We start from the raw sequence: 26,314 nt of genomic DNA, 5'->3' as shown, positions 1-26,314 counted from the left end.
TATAACAAATATATTGTTTGGTTTCAAATGAAGCTACTTCTGCATGAAAGCCACATGTTGTTGTTACTACACTACTGGTAACAGTAGCTGTAGAGCAGTGACCTCTGACACAAGTGAGGTGACATTCTTGTTGCCATTCACAGAATAAGGCAAAGATTTCCCTCGTAAATATGTGCTAGTCATTCCCAACTCTAGGGGGTGGTAGTGCTCATCTCCGTTTCAAAGCCGAAGAGCCAACACTGTTTTAAGATGTCTCCATGGTCATGTGGCCGGCATGACTAAATGCCAAAGGCACATGGAACACTGTTACCTTCCCACCAAAGGTGGTTCCTATTTTTCTACTTACATTTTTTACGTGGTTTCGAACTGCTAGATTGGCAGAAGCTGGGACAAGTAACGGGAGCTCACCCCATTACGCAGCACTAGGGATTCAAACCGCTTCTTAGTGTCTTAGCTTAAGCATCTTAGCCACTGAGCTACCGCGTCCCTTTTTTGAATGTCTTATTCAAAGAATAAGGTTAGCTTAAAAGTAAGAAAACTGTAGCTGCAAAATTAGCAGTGTTTTTTTTGCTGACGTAAGATAGAAAATACTATTTTCAATATATAGCAGGAAAACAGAGACATATGTCACAAAAAAGTTATCTGCCCTCCAGAAACACTTGATAGCCTGTACTTGAGACAGGACAAACTAGCAGTATGGATATGTCCTACTTTGTGAACCACACATTTCAGTTATCATTCCGATATATGATTAGTTCCTTAATGCTATAGATAAAACCAAATTTCTATACTGAATTCTATAATAATCAAATAGTGTGTGAATTAGACCAAATGTACGGACAATAAACAGATATCCAACTGACAAATTGCTAAAGATGTTTTCAACTTGTGTAAAATTTACAATCAGCTGTTAAATATAAATGCTGTACAGTATAACTGTTGTACAGCATATTCGGATTCCAAGAGGCATGCAAAATCAATATAAATTTAATCTAACCCCTCCCTTCCTTCCCCAAAGAAAACAGTGATATGCTTCTCAAAACCCTCAAAGGTTGCAACTGAGATCTTACTGATGGCATTACATACTTCAGGAATCCTATTTCCTTTCTCCTTTCCTTTATTGCCCTTTTTGTTCATTCTTTTCTGTATTTCGCAGCAAGTTCCTTCAATACAAAAATTTATTAACACAGTGGGAACTCTGTGGTGATATAAAAGAAGAAGCAGAAAAAATACAAATAGGTTAAATTCATTCACATAAGCTGTAAAGCTTAAGAGTGGGTATTCAGAATACGTAATTTTTCTTAGTGGGGCTTGCATGTGCTGCCTCCTAATCTGTTATGCCCTTTGCAGTCATTATACACTACTTAAAAGAATTTGCAACATATTTCATTCGGTTATCCAAACAACATGTCCAGTCTAACAGCAATCCACATTTTCCCAGGTTGTAGATCTTCTGAATTGATTAATATATGATAAACACTACTTTGTTGGGCATATGTTCATTTGTGTGTGTGCACAACTCTCACACATGTCCAAATCATTATGGACATCCTTCACTGGAATCAAGAAGGGCTTTGAAATGTATGCAAACTGCAGATCCAAGCAGGTCTTTTATCCTCTGGTAGAAAACATATAGTCATTCCTCCAGGTATGTCAGAATCAGAAATGCGAACATTGTTTAGTGAATGTTCAGTGTACAACACCTTTTGTTTATTATTTTTGTTCCTCACCACAATCATGTTTTAGGCCCAGTACTCTTCAACATCTTCATCAATGACTTGGACGAGGGGATAGATGGGGAACTCATCAAATTTGCAGATGTCACCAAGGTGGCAGGAATAGCCAACACTCCAGAAGATAGGCTCAAGTTACAGAAAGATCTTGACAGACTTGAACATTGGGCGCTATCTAACAAAATGAAATTCAACAGTGAAAAAAGTAAGGTTCTACATTTAGGCCAAAAAAACAAAATGCACCAGTACCGTATATGTGGTACCTTGCTCAATAGTAGTACCTGTGAGAGGGATCTTGGAGTCCTAGTGGATAACCATTTAGATATGAGCCAGCAGTGTGCAGCAGCTGTTAAAAAAGCCAACACAGTTCTGGGCTGCATAAACAGAGGGATAGAATCAAGATCACGTGAAGTGTTAATACCACTTTATAATGCCTTGGTAAGGCCACACTTGCATTTAGTTTTGGTCGCCACGATGTAAAAAAGATGTTGAGACTCTAGAAAGAGTGCAGAGAAGAGCAACAAAGATGATTAGGGGACTGGAGGATAAAACATATGAAGAACGGTTGCAGGAACTGGGTATGTCTAGTTTAACAAAAAGAAGGACTAAGGGAGACATGATAGCAGTGTTCCAATATCTCAGGGGCTGCCACAAAGAAGAGGGAGTCGGGCTGTTCTCCAAAGCACCTGAGGGTAGAATAAGAAGCAATGGGTGGAAACTGATCAAAGAAAGAAGCAACTTAGAACTAAGGAGAAATTTCCTGACAGTTAGAACAATTAATAAGTGGAACGACTTGCCTTCAGAAGTTGTGAATGCTCCAACACTGGAAATTTTTAAGAAAATGTTGGATAACCATCTGACTGAGATGGTGTAGGGTTTCCTGCCTGGGCAGGGGGTTGGACTAGAAGGCCTCCAAGGTCCCTTCCAACTCTGTTGTTATGTTATGTTATGTATTAGTTGTCTCAGGATTTGAAGAGATAGTGTCAACAGAGTAATACGTTATTAATTAGTTATTTGCCACTGAAACAGTCCTCTAAGTTCCAGTTGATTCTACCAGGAGTATATCTCTACATTTATATGTATTATACATATAATACATATACATATTTATATGTATTATAGGACATTGCCCTAAAACAGCAAAACCATAGGTCTTTTTTGTAGCCTTCATAAATCAATTTCTCCCTCTCTCTCTCTCTCTCTCTCCCTCCCTCCCCCCCACTCTCTCCAGAATATAAGAAATTTAATTTACTCTCAGAATATTTTGGTGGTTTTTTTTGCTAGGGCATAATACAACATTTAAACAAAACAAAAATAGTAAAAGCTATGTACTGTGTCATAAAACTCCATATACTTGGAAAACGTATATCTATTAAATATCACAAAAGTCCTGTTCTGTTCTGTGCAATCAGTAGCTTTTGAAAATAAAATACAATCCAATTTATCCTTCCTCTTCTACAATCACTCATCCAGATTGAGATCAATCCATTCTGATATCTCATAACCAACTCTGTAACATTGCCGGGGCTAGGCAACTGCACATCTCACATTGTCTCTAATTTATTCTCTTCTTATTCTCCTAATTTGGTCTGGATCCTCCACTAAAGGAACAAATGCAGAGGGATGTTATCCCAAAGTTTGTTAGATTGAGGGAACAAAGATTGCAGCGTCCATTGGCTCTATTTATTCCTCTGACACAATGATACTATTACTCCTTTAGCAAACTTCAACCAAAATATCAACTCTATATTTTATCACAATATCTTTTTCTGACAGAATGATCCACTCAAAATTGGCTCAACTACTTGATAAAGCTCATCTCCATATGCTGATTATTTGTGAAAAACAAATCAGTTGTTTAATTATTACATTTGGATTGACATCTAAAGCAGCATTATCCATTTACTCCCACATTTAAAAAATTTATTTTATCCCACTTTTTTCCCCATACGCATCTCAAGGCAGCACGTCTACCTTTATTTTTTCTCCTTCCTATTTTCTCAACAACAACAACATTCTATGTTGAATTAGGTTGAGAGAGTGATTGGCCCAAGATTATCCCGCTGGACTTTTTTTTTTCATATATACACACAAACACACATGCATACACAGGCATATGTTTGATGGGGTCAGCAGATGAATTAGGGAAATTGAGTTTTAAACATTTTTAACCTGAGAAAATATTGTGCACATTAATGTGTCTATCCAAGAACCCAATACACAGCAGAAAATTCTAATGCACTAAATTGATAGCATGTATTTGATAAATTCCATTTTGCATTCATCATTGTTTTTAATGAACTATGGGTGGGATCGAAAAGACAATATTATGTTGTTATACACTGTAAGGAACGCATCACAGTGCGTCATGCTGTCAACCAGGGATATTTGTATTCTTTTTTAACTGTCTTATTGAAGAGCCTCTTTTAGGATGAGTGATTTCCAACATCATCTACCAGCACGTACGAATATGATCACCAAATTATAAATGTTGCTTGTAAAACCAAGCAACAATTAATGCCATCCATCATTTGTAAGTCAAATTATATATTAGGTATTTATTAAGACACCTTATGATTGTATAGTTACTTGCAGTTTCTTCATATACCGTAATAACTATATAAAGGTCTTTGCTAAATGTTGTTAATATCTCACATTTTTTCACATCTATATTCACATAAAAGGGCTAATAGGCAGATCATTTTCAGAACCATAAGTGCATTGTTCTACAACTTAACAAAGTTGGCCATACTGGTAATTAACAATGAACTAAAAAATGCAGAGAGGAACCCTTAACCTATAATACTGAGCTTAGCAACTAAAACAGTGGTTCTTAAACCGGTTGACCCAATTACTCTTTTCCTACTCTCAAAAAATGTCATTACTCCCACAAAAAGAAACAAACCCTATTTTTAATCCAGTTTCTTCGCAGCTGCATTCCCAAACTAGATTTTCAACTCACAAACCTACAATTACAAATTGCTTATTATCCCCAGGATATGCCCAAGTTAACCCCTTAAGGGTAATCATACCTACTTTTAGAGCCACTGAGGTCACTTCTTCTCTTCAGTATAAAATATCATTTATCCAAAATATTAATTATTTACATTATTACTGAAAACTTATTAGTATGTGCCATGAGTTTCTCATTCCTTTGAAGTATTAAAAAAAATGACTTCGCTCAACAAGTTCTGATAGATGGTGTTTATAATTAAAAATGTTGCTTAAGTTTCCATTTTTTTAAAAAAATCCCAAAACAAATAAATGAATTTTACATCTATCATTAATTTGAGAAAAATGAGAAACGAAAAAAAACACAAATGCTAATTGTTATAAAGATGTGGTAGATTTTTGGAAATAATTAACTTTGTTGCATGAAAATTAAAGCAACGTTCTGCAGGGGTTTTTTTCTCCCATTCATCTCCCAAAATCACAGCAGCTCTGTATATTTTCACAAGGAGCCCCATGGCAGAACAAACTTCAATGATCAAGCCTAATTGGACTCATATGGAGCATGGATATGTATTTTCCTATAAAATGAAAATTAAATCCAGAAAACTCAAAAACTAATAAGAATGCCTTCTATTGTTTGCTTTATTCGCAGGTTCTTAACCTTGGTTTATCAGCCTAAATGTTCCACAGTTACTATAAGAGCAGACCATTAGAGTAACATACCCAAGTAATTTGCACATTAAATAGTAACGTATTTAATATTTTTCAATAAATATTGTGAAATGATTATTAGTATAGTCATTACATTGAACTTTACATTGTATTCAGATATTGTCTAAGTTGGTCGTTGTCTCTGGTGACAAGTCTGTACAAAGTTGGATGAAATGATTTGGAGAGTTCATTTGACCTTTCCATTTATTAACGTTCCAAAGTGAACACTGGAACTGGAGATGACATGGTACAAAAGTCCATAAGCAGAATGACCAAAATGACCTCTTTCGGATTGCAGCTACCTTTTCTCTGTATGGGGCTTTTCATGCACAAAAGCATTAGCCTGGGGACTCAATGGAGGAATACCATATTGGAGATGGTATAAGACTAACAGCAAACCCTATCTCCCCACTGACTATCCTGCTCCCTCCCCACCATCTTTTAATTCATATTGCTGAACTTTCATTGTTTTTATTGTTTTTACTCTTGTTATATTTACATTTCTTTATAATTTTACAATTTACTATTGAAAACTACTCAGACTAGCTCCACAGAGAGATAGGGAACAAATAAATTTAATGAATGAATGAATGAATGAATGAATGAATGAATGAATGAATGAATTCATTCATTCATTCATTCATTCATTCATTCATTTTATGGGTACTAGCCCTAACATATTCTCTCACTAAATTTCAGTTTTATTCCTTTACCTTTTCTCTGCGAAATGTTTGTTTGTTTTACATCTATTTATTAAATATACATGAATTTAACTCCTATAAGTAATTCATAATTCATCATAAAACTCATGAAGGCTGACTAGATAGGCAACTTGAAGCTAAAAATAAAAAGATTAGCACTGTTCTTCCCACTACCTCTTCAATCACCATTTCCCTTTTTCAGGCACATTACTTTTTCTTTTCTTTTCTTTTTCAGTTTGCAAAATAATTCGGTTATTGTCTTTGAATAATATGCTTTATTAGTCACCCAAAATAAGCAAAAGTATGAGGTTATCAAAAAAGGGGAAAAAATGTATAAAATGCAATTTGGAAATAATGCTAAAAGAAATTCTCACCTAGAGGATATACTCAGAAACACATGTTTGGAGGTTAGACATTGTACCTTGGCAACAAGAGACAAAGCTAATAAGTTCAACCTTCATCTTGCAGTGCTAGGTGGAATTAGTTCTTATTAGCTCTTATGCTATTAATAATTCACTGTCTTCATGTTCAAGTTCAAAGACAGAAGTTAACTATTTAATAAATGAATGGTTGGCTACCTTCCACCTCTTAATCATGAATACAGTAGCTGTATTTGCAAGCAACCAATTCTCCAGTTATCTGCTCTTTCATCCTGGAGATTTCAGTTTTGGTTTTATTCTTACTTATGATGGGGTCCAAAAACTTCATCTTGTATTATAAAATTGCAGCATAAGTTGTGACATGTAAAATTGACTGACAATGCCACATTATCAAAGAAGGAAAAAGAGGATTTGCACATAAAATTGCAAATAAAAGAAAAAGTAATTGGTTCTATTTTATGGAGTTAAGTCAAAAGGTGGAAATGATACAAAAATATTAATAAACATCCCTGCATTTCCCAATGTTGATAAATATATACACTTTGGCAGCCTTTCAATAACACTGTATTAAAAGGTCATTACTGATATTCAATTATTTTTTAGAAACAATACTTGATATAAAAATCTCTCATTAAAAGCATAATTAACAATTTATGGAGAAGTATTTTCTATTATTTATTATATTATTCGTCACACTTCTGCCATAAGGCAACCCTATTTCTCTTAATCCTGTTCAATCTTATCTAATTATATTTTATTAATCAGTGGATGAAGTCATCCATTTTGTTTGCTATTTTAATACATTCCAAATATCAAAGCATGTTTCAGATGTATTGGAGCATATAGGACTTTAAAATGTGAGCATTTCTACAGAGTATAATTTTATAACGGTTCATTTGAGTAAAAAGATTTACAAAGACCAATTTCCAGAGTGGATGGTAGCAGTGTACACGTAATCCAAATTTGTCTACTGAAGAAAAGTAATTCCCTATTTAAATATATTGCATGACTATATATTTCTAGGTCTTGGGCTAAATAAGCATGATTAAAGTAAATCTCACAAATATCAGTAAAACTGATCAGAAAGCTCAGACTGCCCAAGGAGCAGCTGATACAGTTCTAAAGAGGAATTATTGAGTCTGTCATCTGTACCTCTATAACTGTCTGGCTTGGCTCTGCAACCAAACAAGACAGACTCAGACTGTCTTGGATAATTAGAACTGCAGAAAAAACAATTACTACCAACTGCCAAACTACCAAAAACAATTGCTAACAATTGCTACAATTGCTACCAACTGCCATCCATTGAGGACCTGTATACTGCACAAGTCAAAAAGAGGGCTGCAAAAATATCTATAGACCTCTCACATTCTGGGCATATATTGTTTCAACTTCTACCCTCAAAGTGACATTATAGAGCATTGCACACCAGAACAACTAGACACAAGGACAGTTTTTTCCCACATGCCATCACTCTGCTAAACAACTAATTCCCACAACACTGTCAAACTATTTACTAAGACTGTATTACTATTATTCTTCTCATCCTTCTGATTACCTATTTCCTTTTCTACTTATGACTATAACCTTGTTGCTTGTATCTTTACAATTAATATTGTTTTATTTAGTTTCCTAGTATGAATTTTATTGCTTATTTAGTATCCTATGTTTATCACTAAGTGTTGTATCTTATGATTCCTGATGAATGTATTTATGATGACTATGATTATGACTTATCACTCATATCTTTTATGTACACTGAGAGCTTATGCAACAAAAACGAATTCCTTGTCTGTCCAATCATACCTGGCCAATAAAGAATTCTATTCTAAAACTTCTATGCCTCCTTGTAGTTTTGTTATTATATGATAGATATAATCACATTCAGTGAAGCATCCTGTTGTAAAAAAAACCTTCATAAACTAAACTTAATGTAATTAATATAACTGTAACATTGCTATGATCTGTATTCTAAATAAGCACTCTGATATTGCTCAGTATCAACAGTACTACCATGTTTTATGGTACCATGTTTTATGGTAGTTTTCCATTGTATAAGTATTGATTTCTGAATATTGTTTAAATGTTTATTAAATAATAAATAGCTCTGATATGATATGTTAATTTTTAAAAGAGATTTACATGGCAGTAGCAATTGAGTCTGCTACTTCCCTTGGACTTCTATGTTATTATTGAAAAAATAAAATAATAAAATAAAATAAAAGAACCAAAATCAATTGTGCTATTTTGTAGATCATTTGTTAGAAATCTAGAATTTAAAAAAAACCTGAAAAGAAGCTTAATATTGTATAGAACAATGGATTCAATGGATACATTAGGGTGTGTTCTTTTTCTTAAAGTCAATGGAAACACAAACATAAATTTTCTTCCGTAAATCTGGTGCCCTTTCACCAGTCTTCGTTTTGTGTTGGAATCAGCTGATGGAGATTTGGGTTTAGGCCCAATCATTGTGATGTGTTAACTTGAAATTACAACTAGGAATAACTCAGAAAATACTGAGGGCTTGAATAATCTCTTCTAAAAATAGTCCCCTCTTAGCTTTTTGAATCTATGTTGCTTTGGCTGGGAGGATAAAAAACATGCGTCTTAGGGGATCTGTTGTCCCAGCAGTTCCTTGTATTTTGTTGCCATTCTTGGTTTCTTCAAAAGTAGTTTAGCAGCCCATCTTTGGGCTCCCATCTTTGGCTAATTTTTATCTAAGCCAGAGAAAAATTTAAAGTCCTCAGATGTCTCTGAAACAATAATTACCAAAATTCCTGAAGCCTATTTCTAGGGAACCTTTTCTGACATCTCTAGAATATAGTCAATAATTCTATAAATGTAAAAGGAAAGCAATGTGAGCATTTGAAAGAGATGATTCTAATAGTAGAACATGAAAAACAAAAGTTTTTTCATAGCTGTTGTATGTACTGTATGCATAATTTTTACTCTGTCAATTACTTTAATATAAATAAATTTATTTAAAAATGATGGAATGGTGCTCTTTCAGTAACTAAGCAACCAACATCAGCATCTACTAAAATAAAGGGGCTTACTTGCACATCAGTATTATCAGTAATACTCATTTATAAGAAGGGACTGGCATTCAGTTATAACCAAATAGCAAAACTAAGGTTTCATCACATGTTGTTAGCTTTCTCCAAACTGCTACCTTTCACATAATGAATATTTTGGGGTTTTTTTTAAAAAAAAATCCTAGACAGCATGAATACTGGTCACAAAGGTTGTGAAATTGTGGGAATTGAGTACCGATATATTGAAAGAATAAAGGTTGAGAAAGGGTACTTTAAATGAACAGGCACATTCAGTCAAAAAAGCAAACATTTCGTTATTAGATTTTCATTTCCCTAATATTATTTCATTCTTCATTATTCAAAACAGTAAAATCATAATTACATACTAAGCAGTAGGAAATCAAATATTTTGCAATGTTTAAGTAACTCAATCACTTGTGTTGGCAGAAAGTGTAGAATAGCTCAATATGTAGCTCAATTGATACTTCTTAAAGAGGTTAAATTTATTGTAGGTAAAGGACTTCATTTCACTATAATTATTGGTATTGAGATTGTAAATATTGTATTAAAGCAATAATCCCCAGCAGAGAGAGATTATCTTAGAAAATTAATGACACAAGGAAGTAAAAAAATAAAAACCTTAGCTCATTGACAGAAAGAATAAAGCTGGTTAACTGAAATTAAATATAGTATTTATGTATGATGTGATTATAATTACCTATAAAGCATCTCAAATAGTTTGTTAATATATAATATGGATTGTGAATCTGAAATATTCTATATTTTTAAAACAATGATTTGAATTAACAATTTGGCAAATATTCTTCCAGTCTTACACTACAGAACATAGTTATGCTTACTCCAAACCAGGGGTGTCCAAACTTGGTCCCTTTAAGAATTGTGGACTTCAACTCCCAGAGTCCCTCAGCCAGCTTTGCTGGCTGAGGGACTCTGGGAGTTGAAGTCCACAATTCTTAAAGGGACCAAGTTTGGACATCCCTGCTCCAAACCATCCTGTTGAGGAACATACAGGTTGTCCTCGACTTACAACAGTTCATTTACTGACTATTTAAAGTTACAATAGCATTGAAAATAGTAACTTATGACTGTTTTTCACACCTACGGCCATTGCAGCATCGCCATGGTCATGGCTTCACAATCCAGATGCTTGATTGACTCATACTTATGACGACTGCAGTGTTCCAGGTCATGTGATCACCTTTTGCGACCTTCTGGTAAGCAAAGTCAATGACGAAGCCAGATTTACTTAACAAACCATGTTACTAATTTGGCAACTGTAGTGAGTCACTTTACAATGGTGGCAAGAAAAGTTGTAAAATGGAGCAAAACTCATTTAACAAATGTCTTGCTGAGCAGCAGAAACTCTGGGCTCAGTTGTGGCCAAGCCGAGGACTTGTGATAAATCAAACAAAAAATATTAATCAGAAGTAAACATTTTTGGAGAGGCAAGATCAGTGTTAGAAAGTGGCTTACTCAATGTGCTTACAATAACTTACCTGAAAAAATCCTCTTAAAAATGAACAAATTAAAGTTTTGTTATTAGATCTGGAGAAGAGCCATACTTAAAGATCTATTGTGAATACTATTAATTGTGGGTCACCTAAGGTTCTTCTTGCCAGGGAAAAAAGTAACAGTGGTTTCTCCTTTAAATGTAATGTATCAATGGCTTTGGATACAAAGCTGGAGAAAACATAGTCTGTACCTGCCAAATATTATGAAAAAAGAAGACAGAATAAATAAAGTTGGAAGAAGCAGGCAGTTTGCAATTCCAATCAATAGGAGGGTCAAACAACGGCAATCAATCCAACCCCGCCGTTCAATTTCTAACAGGTTAGTTCCTTTAATAAAACAAATTAAAGCATAAAATCCTAAATTGCAGAACTGGTGTACAAAATGTGTAAAAGCTATATTGTTTTCAGTATTGCAATAAGTCTAAATGATAATTGGGCAAAAACTAAAAATATTGTGCTTTTTTAAAATAAATACATATTGTTGGCTGTCCATTGCTTTTATATAAAATATTTAGCATTCTCAAAATATTTTTGAGAATCAGAATAAATGCAGGAAGGGATTTTGGAGGTCTTCTAGTCCAACCCCCTGCTCAAGCAGGACACCCTATATCATTTCAGACAGATCAGACAGGTGGCTGTCTAGCCTTTTCTTTTTGACCTGAGATTTCAGGTGAAAACTCAGCAGCGGATCTGTCCAGTTTGTAGACTCATTGGTTACAAATAAAGAGAAGGTAAAAACTGTAGGTAGCATTTCATATGTATCAACAAGTGAACTAGAATTTTGCTAACGGACACCCAGAACTTGTTTTTCATAAGGCTCACACAGCAGGGGGGAAAAATAAATCACACTTATGACAAACAGATTCATTCAACAGCTTGCATGATGGTTTAGATAACATCTGGTGCAACAGATGTTCTATGGTAACAAATCAAAAAGCTTCTCCAGTTTTTCTTTAAAAGGCACAAGTTGCCTCTGTATGTATGTTTGTGCAAAATACACACACAAACATATCCATCTATCCATCTATTTTGGAAATTTTTGTTATCAGAGAAGGAAAGGCATAGAATTCAGAATCTGATGGTTAAATGTATTGGCAAGGACACCAGCTTATGATGTACTCGACACACAAAAAACAAGGTTATAAGGGGGGAAAAAAGGCTTCATGCAAAACATTAAAAAATCTTAAATACTCTATCACCTTATTCATAAGGGCTACCCACATCTAGATCCAGTTTATGTATTGGTCTCCTATCAACTAGGACCTGATGTAGTTTCCTTGACACAAACATTAACACTCATTGTGACAGAAAAGTATGATATTTTTGACAACCAAAGTGAAAAAGTCAAATGACGTCCTATTTCTCAAACTTACTCTTTTCTTTAAATGGAACATAGAAAGACTAGAGAGTAGACAAGTAGAGGAAAGAGAGATTTGTTTTGGAAATTTCAAAAATGCCCTTTCTTCATGATAGTCCTTGGTTAAATTCCCAACTGCCCCAGTAATATAGCTAAGCTACAATTATATTACTAGTTCTTCATTGAAAGCAGGATGGCTTAGAGTTTGATTTATACTGCATTAATAAAAAGTGTTATTTATTTATTTGCTTATTCATTAACTTATAAAATTTATTGGACGCCCATGTTAACATAAGGTAACTCTGGGCGTCTTACAGATGTAAATTAGTTTACATGTTAACAAAAATGTTAAGATCAAATCTTAAAACCAAAGACACACGGGGAGAGTGGGGTGGTGGTGGATTGCATGGGATCTGTTATTACTATCAACTTCATGTATCATGCTGATCTGCCATTGGGACCTCAAGCTGACTGGCACAGACACATCGGCTGGCATGAGTAGTATGGGCCAGTTCCAGTGAGGTGAGATGGTCTCTCAAGTAATCTGGACCCAAGTAAGAGCCTCAGTGACACAGTGGTTAGAGTGTAGTACTGCAGGGTACTTGTGCTGACTGCTGGCTATTGCAATTTGGCAGTTGAAATTCCCTCAGGCTCAAGGTTGACTCAGCCTTCCATCCTTCTAAGGTGGGTAAAATGAAACCGAAATTGTTGGGGAAATATGCTGACTCTGTAAAATGCTTAGAGAGGGCTGTAAGGCACTGTGAAACGGTATACAAGTCTAAATGCTATTGCTATTCCTTGAACGGCTTTAAAAGTGATCACCAACACCTTGAATTGCACCCAGAAGCAGACCGTTAACCAGTGCAGCTTGCAGAGCAGTGATGTCACAAGGGCCATTCTTGGGCCCCCCAAAACTACAGAGTCTGCACCAGAGTCTGCACCAGCTGTAGCTTCCAAAGGCTTTTCAAGAGTAGCTCCATGTAGAGCACATTACAATAGTCCAGTCATGAGATGACTACGGACTGAACGACTGGTTTATTTATTTATTATAATCTCTGGGAGTCCTGCAAGCAGTTTAATTGTATCAGATGATCAACAATATTTAATTTGGAAAGTGAATATTCTATTTTGTTCGTGTTTAGACATTGGTAGTCACACTAATGTTGAAGGGAATACAGTTGAAGAATCATTGTTCCTATCTATTCTAGTAGCTCTTAGGAAAACTGGAGACATCCTTCTCTAGTTTACTGCAGAAATAGATAATCCACATGTTTTGGAATTCAATTCCCATCAGTGTCAGACACCAGAACCCATAGTGACTCTGGGAGTTATAGACAAAAACTAACTATAAGGAACTAGATTGACCGCCTCTGGTTTATTTAAATACAAAATGCTATTTCCAAATACAGCCCAATATACAGGAACCATTTCAAGGGAAACAAGAGAGCAAGTTCTTGGATAGAAAGGCAGAAAAAGGGGTCAAGAAATAGACAAGCTCTAGAGACACAGTAGCCAATTTTTAAATGACTTTATAGGGCTGCATCCAGCTTAATCTCAGCAGCAGATGAAAGTGTCAGCTGAACTTTTGCAAAGATGCTTCATCTTAGCAAAACTTTCCTAAGTACATGAACTGAGCCATATTTGGATTAGGCATCCACCTAATATAGCAAACTTCCTTTTTAACATTCAGCCTATAGTACAATGTCATAAACAGAACCCAAGTATGAATATTTCTATGACGGATTTCAATAAAATAATATTTTATTTTTTCCAAAAGAAGTGATAGTTTACAGAACATTACCCTGCCTAAATAATCTATATAGCCATAATAAATGTCAGCCTATAACTTATATATGAATATGCTTTATAATTTAATTAAATTTTGCCACTAGTTTTAAAATTTGAATTATGGGAAGTTATTATTTTATTCTTTTTATTTTTATTAATTTTATTTCTTTTATATTGTGTTTTTATTTCCTGTAAACTGCCCTGAGTCGCCATGAGCCCAGTAGGCAGCAATATAAATTTTCCAAATGAACAAATCAATAATAAATAAATTACATTCAAAGAAACATATTGAATTTAGTGCACAAATCCCCAAATTTGTTCACAAGGGAAAATGTTCAACAATATTCAACAATATTTAACAGGTATAACAAATTTAGGAGGAAATGAATGGAACTATTTTATTTTTCTGTTAATTGATGGAGCTCAAGGCTGATTTTATTAATTCACAATTATTGTAAACTACAAAACAGAATTATCATGAAGTAATCATACCTGTAAATTTCAAAAAGTCAGGTCTAGTTTGGAAAGATATGTAAATATGATTAAGAGTGGATTTCAGTAATATAACCTATCACTGGTATAGTTTATTACTGGTATCTTTGAAAATTCAAGAATTTCTTTGGTAAGTTTCAAGAGAACAAAACCACTAATCTTCCTAGCTTAATACTGTCAACATTAATGAGTGGCAGGTCTGCAGGACTGCAAACTCTTCCTCAACCCTCTCAAGAGATATAAATGCATTGAAAGACGGATTTTGTACGTTTACAATACATATACTAACCACTCTGATTGAGCTATATCTCTTCTCTAAAGGCAGCATTACCTACAGTTCAGTAAGGTCTTCTATCTATAAATGATTTGATTTATTTTTATTTACTTTAAATACAGTTGACTTTACAGTAATCCTAAATAATACATTTCTTCATTTAATAATGTTTATAGTTAAGAAACTTATTATAATGTAAAAAACTGTGAGTTTTATGCAATGAACAGAAGTGTATATTAGAGAACCTCAGGTTCAGCTTCCAGGTGTATATTTGTTAATTTAGCAAATATCTGACAAGAAGATAACTTCCCTAAATAGCTTCTTAACTTTAAACTCCTACACATGGCAAATGTATGTATGTATGAATGAATGAATGTATGTATGTATGTTTCACAGTAAATTAATAAAAGATAAGTAAGGAGCTAATACTTCCATAATTCCACATACACGAATCAAGTAGAGTAACTTCTGCTGCAGCCTCTTTAAGTAGTAAAGGAGTTCCTGTGAATTTTACTCCACTACTCATTGCTGACTATAGGGGGTGATGGTAATCTCTGTTTCAAGGCCAATGAGCCAGCACTATCCAAAGACATTCCGGCAGTCATGTGTCCAACATAATGTCACGGACCGCTGCTCTTTTCCCACCTATTATTCTACTCGCATTTGCATGCTTTCAAACTGGTAGGTTGACAGGAGCTGGAGCGAGGACAGGAGCTTATCCCATCGTGTGGTACTCAGGTCTCGAACCTGGTCTGCTGGCTTTCTAGCTTACAATCCCAGCATCTTAACTAGAGCCACCATGTCACCTTCAGGTAGTATGTCATACAAAATTTGACATTGAGTGCCAAATCTTTATATAATCATGTATGATTCTCTTTATAATCTATTTAGAATGAAATATCAACCTCTTATTTCTATCTACAGTACCACTTTTAATTTAAATTGTTAGAAAAAAATCTCTCTTCAAAATAAAATGGGTTTCAGAATTTTCAAACTATATTTGATAGCTATATAAAAAGTATAGAATCATGCTAATGAAAATAGAGAGCAAGTAATCTAAAATATTTTTATACACATAAAGTATATACAAAAATGTGCAATGAGAAGCAGGCAAAGCTAAGAAGCATAGTTATACTTAATTTAACTTATCCTTTAACCAAAGGAAACTGGCATTAGAAAAAAGAAGAATAAACCTCGCACAATATTCTAAGGAAATATATACTACAGGTTTTTAGCATTATTTCAAATTGCGGTGTCCAGAATAACACAGAATCAGAAAAAGAAAGTTTACTTTTTCCTAGTTTTAAAATAGAGTCCATTAGGCTTTGCTTAATCCTTGAATGATAATTGACTACAATTCATTAAACTATATCAATTAGCAAAAATTGTGAATTCATTTTAAAGCATACATTACGAATAGTGCCACTGTATTTAAGTAATTCATTCTACATTCATTTTGTTGAAAAATGTCAACTTCAAAACCATTGGTTGAAAAGCTACGGTCAGGTTTGTAACTAATCTGTTTGAAAAAAAATACTGTGACACACAGTCTCTGAAGTAAAAAATCCAATATGCAAATCTCTATGATTAATGTTTAGTCAACATTATTTCTGAGCCTTGCTTAGAAGAAAACCTTATTAGGTTATATTAAATAACCTATTAAATTAAACTGGGGACATTTACTTCATATATACATGATCATACTTCATATACATGATTTTATGGGTTCATTTGAACAATTTTTGCAAATTTCATTTTTAAGGATATGTGCAATTTATGCCTTTTATCAGAAGTTTACAACTCTTATGACAATGGAAATGCAAAATATCTTCCTTTAAATGAAAGTAAGATTTAAAAATCAGCCCCATTATGTTTCTAGATTTGTTCTAGATTTTAATTAGTGACAGTAAGGAAAAGTCAATAGTTGGGAAAAGTATTTCAAAAAGTAATCTAACACATAATAGCAAATTAGAACAATCTTCCTAAACTAATTACCTCCAAATAGATTAAACTTCCATTTCTAAAATTCTCAGAAAATTGGACAATATTTAATTGGAACTATAACTTGCAGGAGTATCAGAAAAGTTGTAACGTAATGATTTATTTTAGCAAGGACTCCAAAGATAGTTTACTTTACCTTATTGCAATTGCAATTAAATGATTTGGGAACAAAGTTACATTGCTGCTCGATGCAATTTTTTTTTTGTCTGTGGATTTAGGCGTACAAGAAAAATATTTGCAATAATGATGGAAGAGAGTGAATAAGTCTATATATTGAAGATCCTCAAAGCGCAATGCATTTTCTTGTGTTCAGTAATGTATCCCATTATTGAGTTCCATTCGGTGGATTCTAATCTCATTATAGAGTGAAGTAGTGGCTAGAAGAAAATGATGTAGGGAGAAACAAGTTTATTTCTTTATAGCAACAAATTGCAGCTATTGTCTGATTTAGGAGTAAAGAAAGACATATACATGAAAACATTGCTGATATAGGAATAAATCGTTTTCTTACTTTTTATAATAAGGTTTTCTTGGAGACAGTAATTTTCAGATTTTGTTTTTGTTCTTTAGTTCATTTAATCAAATTCACAAAGGGAAATTGTAAACTGAACTTGTTTTGTCAACTTCCTAGGTTCAAGGTTGAGTCTAGCTATTAAATCACATTCAAAGATAATTATACAAAACGAAGATCAGGAAACTAGAAAAAATCTAGCATTCATATCCTTGTTTGTCCATGCTTATGCCACCTTGATATTGGCAGTAGGAGAATCTGATTTACAATCCACAGGGAGAACCTAGGACAGAACAAGCTCCACCCTTCAAACTTCTCCACTCTTTCTTGTATGTTATTGTGATGGAAGGATCATTAAACATAGAACTCTACTTCTCCTTATGCTGAGACTGTCCTCCGAGTTACTGTTTAATAAAAAAGATTTAAGTGAAACTTGTGACCTTTATTATTACATATTAACAAACACATTACAATCCATTTAATTGATTTTTATCCTGGCTTTATTACTTTGTAAGTAACTCAAGAGCAGAATACTCCTCCTCCTTGTTTTCCAACAATAACTCTGTGAGGTAGGTTGAGCTGAGAAATATTGTCTGGCCCAAAGTATCCAAATGGCTACCATAGCTAAAGTGGGACTAGAACTCACAGGCTTCTGGTTTTCAGGCCAACACCTTAATTACTACACCCAACTGACTCTCTTTTAATTACTTCTTTGAAAAGAAAAGCTGGATCAAAATGTCGAAAGCAAAACACACATACCCACTATAAATTTAATTAGGATGACCCAGAGTATATAAGTAGTAATGTGGGCATCACATGCCTGAATATATTTTTACTATTATACCAGGGTTTTGTTTTTGTTTTTTTTAAAAAAGATTTTGACATTTTATCAGCCTGTAACAAAATAGCAATAGCACTTACTTCAGGGGTGGGCAATTAATTTTTATCAGGGGCCGCATGAGAAGCCTGAATTGTGTCAGAGGGCCACCAACTTTCTTTCATTGTAAAATACTTAAATTAAATATTTTGAATAGCTGGTACTGATAATCAGAAGAATAAAGCACTCTGTAAATATGTATATTAGGTTATGTGAAACTGTGGTCTATTGGTTAAATAAGAAAAACAATTATTGAACCAGTGCAATTTATTTTTCAAAATAAAAGTTAAAAAAAAAGTTTAATTTATGGTGTTTATGATTGGCCTCACGCGGGCCGGACAGGGACGTACAAAGGGCCGGATGTGGCCCGCGGGCCTTAATTTGCCCAGGTCTGACTTACTTGGAACACTGACATAGACTTACATACTTCTTCACAGTGGTTTACAGCCTTCTTTAAGTGAGTTTTACATAGTTAGCATATTGCCCCCAACAATTTTACCAACTTTGGAAGGCTGAATCAACCTAGAGCCGGTCAGAATCGAACTCCTGAAGTGATCAGTGAGTTAACCTACAATACCAAATTCTAACCACTGCACCACCACTGCTCTTCTTACTTTCTTGAATGTTATTCAATTCAGGTCTCCAGTGAAACCCTCATCCAATAAGAATGTTTATGAACAAATGTTCTAGTCCTCCATGTTGCCTCACTTTATAACCTTTTTTCCCCTGGTGCCTCTGCATGTGTTGCCATTATAATTTTTCAAATCCTCAGCATGGAGGCCTATAGCTAAACTTCATCAGAATAAGGAATGCTGCCTAAAAATGGTAAGTGCTGAAAATCTATGGTGGCTCAACTCCTTTCTTTGTAAACGAGAATTCTATTCTATTCTATTCTATTCTATTCTATTCTATTCTATTCTATTCTATTCTATTCTATTCTATTCTATTCTATTCAGTTCTACTAAGCATTGGATTGCTATTCAGCCCTACAAAAACAAATCTATGTGATTCTTGACATGTTTACTCAGAAACATATTGTATTCTGTTCACTAGGGTTCCCTATTCACTGGGTTGTGACCTTAATGAGAAGCTAGGAAGCAGCTTAACCCTCTAAAATAAAATAAGACTCCACTCTACACTTCTAACATAAAATGCCATGTCACCAAATTTTATTCTTCTTGGGGCATTTGAGAAATCATAGAGTCAAGGTAATACAGTGAATTCAAGTTTGGCACAAAATTCCACTAACAAGTTACCTATTTTAAACATTACTTTCTAGAAAACAAATTACTGCCCGTGCATATCTGCAAAGTTTGTTGGTTAGCTTTTTTGCTTACACACGTATCTCATAATTCTGTTGTCATCATTATGCAAAGACATTTATATAAATGTCAGTATGACATTCCTAAAAATTCTGTAAGAGTTCTACTATTAGGTAATAAAATAATTAAAAGCACCAGTATAATGTATCTCTTTAACATAACTTTTTTTTATTAAACAACCAAACTGCTGACTCAAAACACCAGAAGAATGACTCAGAGAGTCAGCATTTTCAAAAAGATCCTAACCACTTGCCACCAGCAGACATGCAGCTTTGTAATTAGAGGTATCCCAAGTGTGCACATCTCTTTCCATTTCCTACAATTTGACCCTGAATAGAGAATAAACAAACTGTATATATATAAATGTATGCTATATATTCAGTTAACTTCTCTTTAATATACAGAACCTCAATATTGATATCATGTACCCTTATGCTTATCTTTCTTTTTGCAAACCAAATATATTTAATCTAAAAAAGAATGTTCCAGTATGGAACAATTGAAATAAAATACATTTTATATGTCTGAATAAATTAACAAATCTATAGAAACAGTTGTAATATCAATTCCTTCTTCCCTTTTCATATTTGCAAGTGGTTGTTTAGATTGTCATTAATGTAAATTTGAAGGTTTGAAGGCTTGTTGTTGTTTTTTAATTTAAACTATCCCAGTCTGTCATAATTACAGAAAACCATTGGTAAATCTGTATATGATAGTTAACTTAACCAGTTTTGTCACAAACATTGATCTCACATAAGTCAATGCTGTTTTCACAAGAAATGCAAGAGAAAATATAAGTGTCCAATACATTCAATTTCTTAAGAAACATCCAAGCTTTCTAATAGCTTTAATATTGCCTTTTCTATTTATACTCAGTTGTTTGGGGTGCGTGTGTGTTTTTTAAAAGAAAATTGTGTAGTGGATCCTATTCTCACTGGAATCTTTTCTTTCAAAAGCTGTTACTCATGCTCTCCAAAGTATGAGATGAAAATGATTGCTTGACCCTAAAATGCCAACTGCATTTATATAATGTATTTAGCTTCGTAACCAAGCCTAAAGGAATACATATGTTTTAGTGGTAGAAGCATAATCTAGCGATCCAAAGCCATGATGAGTGGCTTAGTTTAAATGTAAATTTCTTGAGGATGGAAGTGGATTGAAAGGTTTTTTTTTTAAGGCTTTTCACTTAGCACTTTTTGGAGTTCTAACCTCAACAGAAAACTCAGCTGATCAACTCTGATCCGTGGCTGTCTTTACATTGGAGATACTGTAAATAAAGAGACTAAGACTGCATTTACTTTCTGTCTGTAGCAGAGGAACCCAAGAACAGTAGTACATTCCAATGTATTCCAAAACCCTGGAGTGTAACTATAGCATATTACCACAGATGAAAAATGTGTCAGCCAGCAGTGGATAGACACTGAATGTGTTCTCAGCCTCAGCCAGATGAGAACAGTCTGGAAAATAAATAGGGATGGGCTGAGAATTTCAGAATTTGAAACAATGAAAAAATACCTTCTATGTTCCTCTACCTCTTATTGGGGATAGGGAGTAAGAAAGGATTGGCAATCTATGTTGAAAGTGATGCGTCTGATCAAGTTACTTTATGTACCTGCTTCACCCAATGCAAGCAACATCTTATAAACACACTGTGTCTGCTCGAACTACTGCAGAGGGCAATAGCTGAATGTTTAAGATACGAACAGATTTTTTTTCCATTTGATAATATTAATATCATAAATAATAAGAAAACCTGTTTTCCCCCCATGGAGGACTAGTTTAGAAACATGCAAAATATGTCAACTAAAACTTAAACTGAAAGGATTGGGTGGATGGGTTGCTGGATGGGTATTAGCCCAAAGATTTCATGAACTCAAAACCGGGGTGTTTTTTTAAAAAAAAATTATATAGGAAATAGGTCTACTATTGGTAAATAATCTTCTGTTACCATGTAGAATTCAGAGGCTTCTTCAAAAGAAATCAATTTTTCAATAGAGGCAGACTTCCAAAGGCATTTAAACAAAACAAAAAAATTCACATAATAAGTCTAGCCTGATTTTTTCTCTCTCTCTGTAAAAAGTGTTTGGCTATACGCCAAGGATGTTAAGCCACATGCATGCTTCTCTGTACACTCAAGGAACTGTTACTGCTGAGCAATACTCTACACAGGCACAGGAAGGTTGCACTGCAGATCCTGTTACATACAAGCATCAGGCAGTCTCCCACAGAAAGTAATTTGAACATCAGTCATTTCTATTCCAACTTCCATCAACAAACTTAGCATTCTAAGAAGGAAATCAGAACCTTTCCATGCATCGGCTGTTTAAGTAAAAAAAAAAAATTGAAACCTTCAAATTCTGCCGCAACAAGTATCTACTATTTTCTATAGTTTCAAAACATCCGATAATTGGGTACCAGAGATTCTGCATTTGTTAAGACAAGTGGCAATCCAAGTTCTTAAATCATCTTCCCAGGGAAAGATCTAAAACAGGGTTTCTTCTATTCTGCAGCTCTGTTCAGGGCTTGTTGGAACAGCCCTGTTATACAATTATGTAGCACATACAGCTGCTCCCAGAAAAACAGCAGTAGCTAATCCAGTGTGTTCTGCACCGGTTAACCCTTATTACGGATCCATCCCAAAATCAAATCTCTCCAAATATACACTTCCCAAACCGTCATGCCTGGATGCATGATCCTGCTGCACTAGCTGTGTGTTAATGCAGCAAAGATCCGGTTGGGACATTGGGGGGGGGGAAGGCAGTTCTGAAAGACGGGGTGGTCTTTAGCAGCACACAGATCAGAACTCTGGGTACCAGCCTTTCCCTCCCCAGAGAAGAAAGGTTGCACAAAAGGCTGGCACTGCACTGCAGCCACTTTGCTTGCCATGCTACAAATGGAGGGGGGGGGGGGTTAGGAAAAAAAAAGGGGGGGGGTAAGCTATTCGCCCCCAAGAGCCCCTACTGGCTTTCACAAGGGTATGAGAAACATGCCTTAGGAAGAAGCTGCAAACTCATTCCAAGGAAAGAGCTGACTGCATAGCATCTCTCCCTCTCTGTCTGCTTGGAGGAGGATGGGGGGAGAGCAGGGGAGTCCACCGAGCACAACAAGGAGATGCTTCCAAAGTTGAGTTGAAAGTAGCACCGAAAGGGGGGGTGACATCAAAAGAGAAGACGTGGGGGGGCAGAGAAACGCTTTTCAACCCCTTGGGATCAGCGAGGGGGGCGAACGGAGAACAAGGCAGGAAGGGGGGCTTCACGGATGGGGCGGCAGGGAGAGCCCCTGTCCACCCCTTTCGACCGGGTGTGAGGAGTGGGGGTCTAGTTTGAAAGTGGAAGAAAGCCCCTTCCTCTCTTCTGACTGTCGCCGGCCAAAAGCTCCGGCTCCAAACGGCTTGGCCCATTTGAGTGCCGCAGATTTGGGAGGCAGAGAAAGAGCCGCCGCTTCCCCCGGCGTTGTGGAGCAGGCGGGCGGGGGGTAGAGAGAATGAGCTGCGCCAGTGCATGTGGAGCTTCAACGCAACGCCAACACCGACACGGGGGGTGGGAGGGCGACAAGCAGAGGGAAGGAGCGCGCCAAACACACAACCCGGCCAAGCTTTCCCACTCTCCCCCCCCCCCACGCCTCGGATGGGAAGGCTGAGTCGAGTCCTACCTCAGCACCGCCGTGTCCCCTTTCCGGACCACCAGGTTCTCCACAGCCGTCCCGGGGAAGTCTACACTTTGGCCGGCGGGGAGACAGGAGGGCAACAAGCAGCAGAGGCTGAGCAGCACCGCGGCCAGCCACTGGTTGGAGCAACAAGCGCCCTGGACCAGGAGCATCACGTCCATGCCCTCTCGAAGGCTGCGCTCCGGCTCGCGGCTCTAGTTCCGCGTCGACCCCCGGGCGAAACAGGCAGGCGGGCGGGCGCGAAGGCAGAAAGCAGCCGCCTTCCTCTGTCCTGGCACAAGCCGCGCGTCTTCTCGTCGCCTCGCCGGCTCTCTTGCTCCCGCTGCCGCCTCTTGGCTTTCTCTCGCTCGCTCAGCTTCTCGCTGGCCGCGTCCGGAGCGTGTCTAGTCTCGGGTGTCTCGCACACCATCTAGCGAGGAAGGAAGCGCGCGGGAGAATGAGCCAGCCAGAGAAGCGGCGGCGGCGGCGGCGGCAGCAGTAGCAGCAGCAGTAGCAGCAGACGGACCCCAGGCTCAGAGCCGGTTGCCATGCAGCCGTTTCCGTAGCAACTTGTCCTGGTGGCTGGTGCTGGTGGTGCTGGAGCAGAGGAAAACGGGGTGGGGGGGCGGATGGGAGGGGGGAAGAATGTGTCTGTGGGTCTGTATGTGTGTGTGTGAGAGACAGACAGACAGACAGACAGAGAGACACAGAGAGATACATACACATCTCTACACTATACTCAACTGTGTGTGTGTGTATAAAAGCCAGAGTGGCTTTTGTGTGTGTGGAAATACATATATTATATAGTATATAGTAAGGGAAGCAAAAGAGAATGAACTTCCAAGATAATAAGAAACAGCCAATTTAAAGGCATTGATTGTAACCAGATTCAGACACCACCCTGCAAAGGAAGGGCATGCCTGCACAATCTGTGATTTTTTAAAAAAGAAAAGAACTACAGTTACTCTTTCCTTTTTGTTTCTTTTTATGCATTCAAAAACAAAACTTCCTCTATTACACACACACACACACACACACACACACACACACACACACACACACACACGTACATGACCATTTTAAAACTTAGCAGACTCCAATGGGGCCACGAGTCCTGCTTTGTTCTGCTTCCCATGAAGGAACAACAGGGGATGAGGAGAGAGTGGGGCTGTCTTTTAAACTTGCATTTTTATATTAACATGGTGTACATCTAAACCCACCCAAGCATACTGGCACAAAGGGAAGAACATACTTGCAACTCAAATCCTGGATGATTTTTTTCTGTCCCTTGTGTTTGGGGGAAGATATAACGGGATGCATGTCAAAATGAGGTATGATCAGTTTTAGAAATCGTTCCTGATATTGCAAGGAAGAGCTTTGTAAGAATCTCCTTTGTTTTACATGTGGAGCCTCATGCTGGTCTATGATGGGAATAAACCCTCTTCTCTTACACGGCAGTAAGAAATTACAATGGTACCTCGGTACTCATTGTTAATTGATTCTGGGAGGTGTGATGAGTACCAAAAATGATGAGTACCAAACAAATATTTCCCCTAAGAAATAATATAACCACAAGACACCCAACACAGACAAGCTCTAGCTTGTGCATTGAGTACCAAACAAACAATGAGTACTGGGATGAAATTTCCATGTCAAAATGTGTTGAGTACCAAATTTGATGAGTTTCGAAGCTGTTGAGTACCAAGGTACCACTATAGCTTCTTGTTAAGTTATGCAAAATCGAGATGCACCCAAACTGGCATGGCCATATTTGAAAAATGTTCATTCTTACTCTTCCAACTCATGGAAAAACATGAGTGTCAACACTTCAACTAAAGAAGCCTACTCAATTTTATTGATAATGGAAGTAATAGATAATATCAGATTTCCCAGCTTTATTTGGCAGCTAAAATAGATATACATAATGCTCTCTTCTATCGGGTAAGATGAACTTGTAATCACTGTCTCATTAAGGATTTTATTGTTAAAGGTATGAACCCGTACCAAAGAAGATGGCATTTTCTACTAAACAGGTATAACTCTGTCACCTTTCAATACATGGTGGATTAAGGCATACGAGAGCTAGACAGACTGCAGTATTTGCATTTCTGGAATATCTCAATAATACCAGAACCTATCAGAGATAAGTATTCTAATTTATGCCTTTCAGGTTTTTTTAAAAATTATCTACAGTCTTGTAAAGCTTGTCTTTGTTGCTAAAATTCAAGGGCTAAGTTTGAAGATAAACAAAATAAAAGTTGGTATATTCTTCCTGTATTATAGTATTTATTTTTATTTATTTATTTGTCAAGTATTTATTAGATAATATACATAAGTATGAGCATGAATTGAATACATAAAATGAATACAATTAAAGGGAACATTAGGACAGGGACTGTAGGCATGCTGGTGCTCTTATGCATGCCTCTTACTCTTAGGAATGGGGTGAGGTCAACAGTAGCCAGTTCTTAATTTTATTTTTATTTTATTTTATTTTATTTACTTAATTTGTTTAAATCCAATGCAGCCTGGAATAGGCTATGTATAAGAAGAGGAAGAACCAACTTCTTTAATTGTATACCTTTCTGCAGTTTTCCAATACCGAAATTGCATCCTTGAGCTGCTTTTCTATATGTAAGAAGGACGCAAAGTCAACTTTCCTTCACCTTCATTTCAACTCCTGGTGACCTCATGTTCATGTTTTTTTGTCAATATTTAATTTCTGTTTACTTTCATGGAGTGCCCAGATTACAGCCCAGGTGTTTCTTGATAGTACCATATCCAAGTACTTACTAGTTGTTATGGGTGTTAAGTGGGTTAAGTTATCACCACACCCAATTATGTTACTTTTTTGCAGCAGTTGTAAAGTGAACGCCATAGTCAATAGGCAAATCCATTGTTCACTATGGATCTTTTTTTTTTTTACAAAAATGGAAAAATATTGTTGGTTTCCAGCAAAAAATGTCATAAATTGCAATAATGTGACTGTGAGAGCATTGCAAA

The 26,314-nt window shown here is 36.1% G+C and overlaps 1 protein-coding gene across 1 annotated transcript in view; it reads right to left on the bottom strand.

Annotated features, from left to right (window-relative positions):
- The window catches only part of NEGR1 (neuronal growth regulator 1), a 602,993-nt gene extending 579,374 nt beyond the window's left edge, over window positions 1-23,619 (bottom strand). Inside the window, exon 1 of the mRNA XM_058177707.1 lies at window positions 23,318-23,619. Within this exon, the coding sequence (XP_058033690.1) occupies window positions 23,318-23,493 (176 nt within the window). The 5' untranslated portion in view covers window positions 23,494-23,619. The remainder of the gene's footprint in view (window positions 1-23,317) is intronic.
- Window positions 23,620-26,314: the final 2,695 nt, after the last annotated feature.

Source organism: Ahaetulla prasina, chromosome 3, assembly GCF_028640845.1.
Source record: "Ahaetulla prasina isolate Xishuangbanna chromosome 3, ASM2864084v1, whole genome shotgun sequence".
Lineage (NCBI taxonomy): Eukaryota > Metazoa > Chordata > Lepidosauria > Squamata > Colubridae > Ahaetulla > Ahaetulla prasina.
Note: the sequence above shows the minus strand (reverse complement) of the source record. Positions and strands in the feature narration are given on the sequence as shown.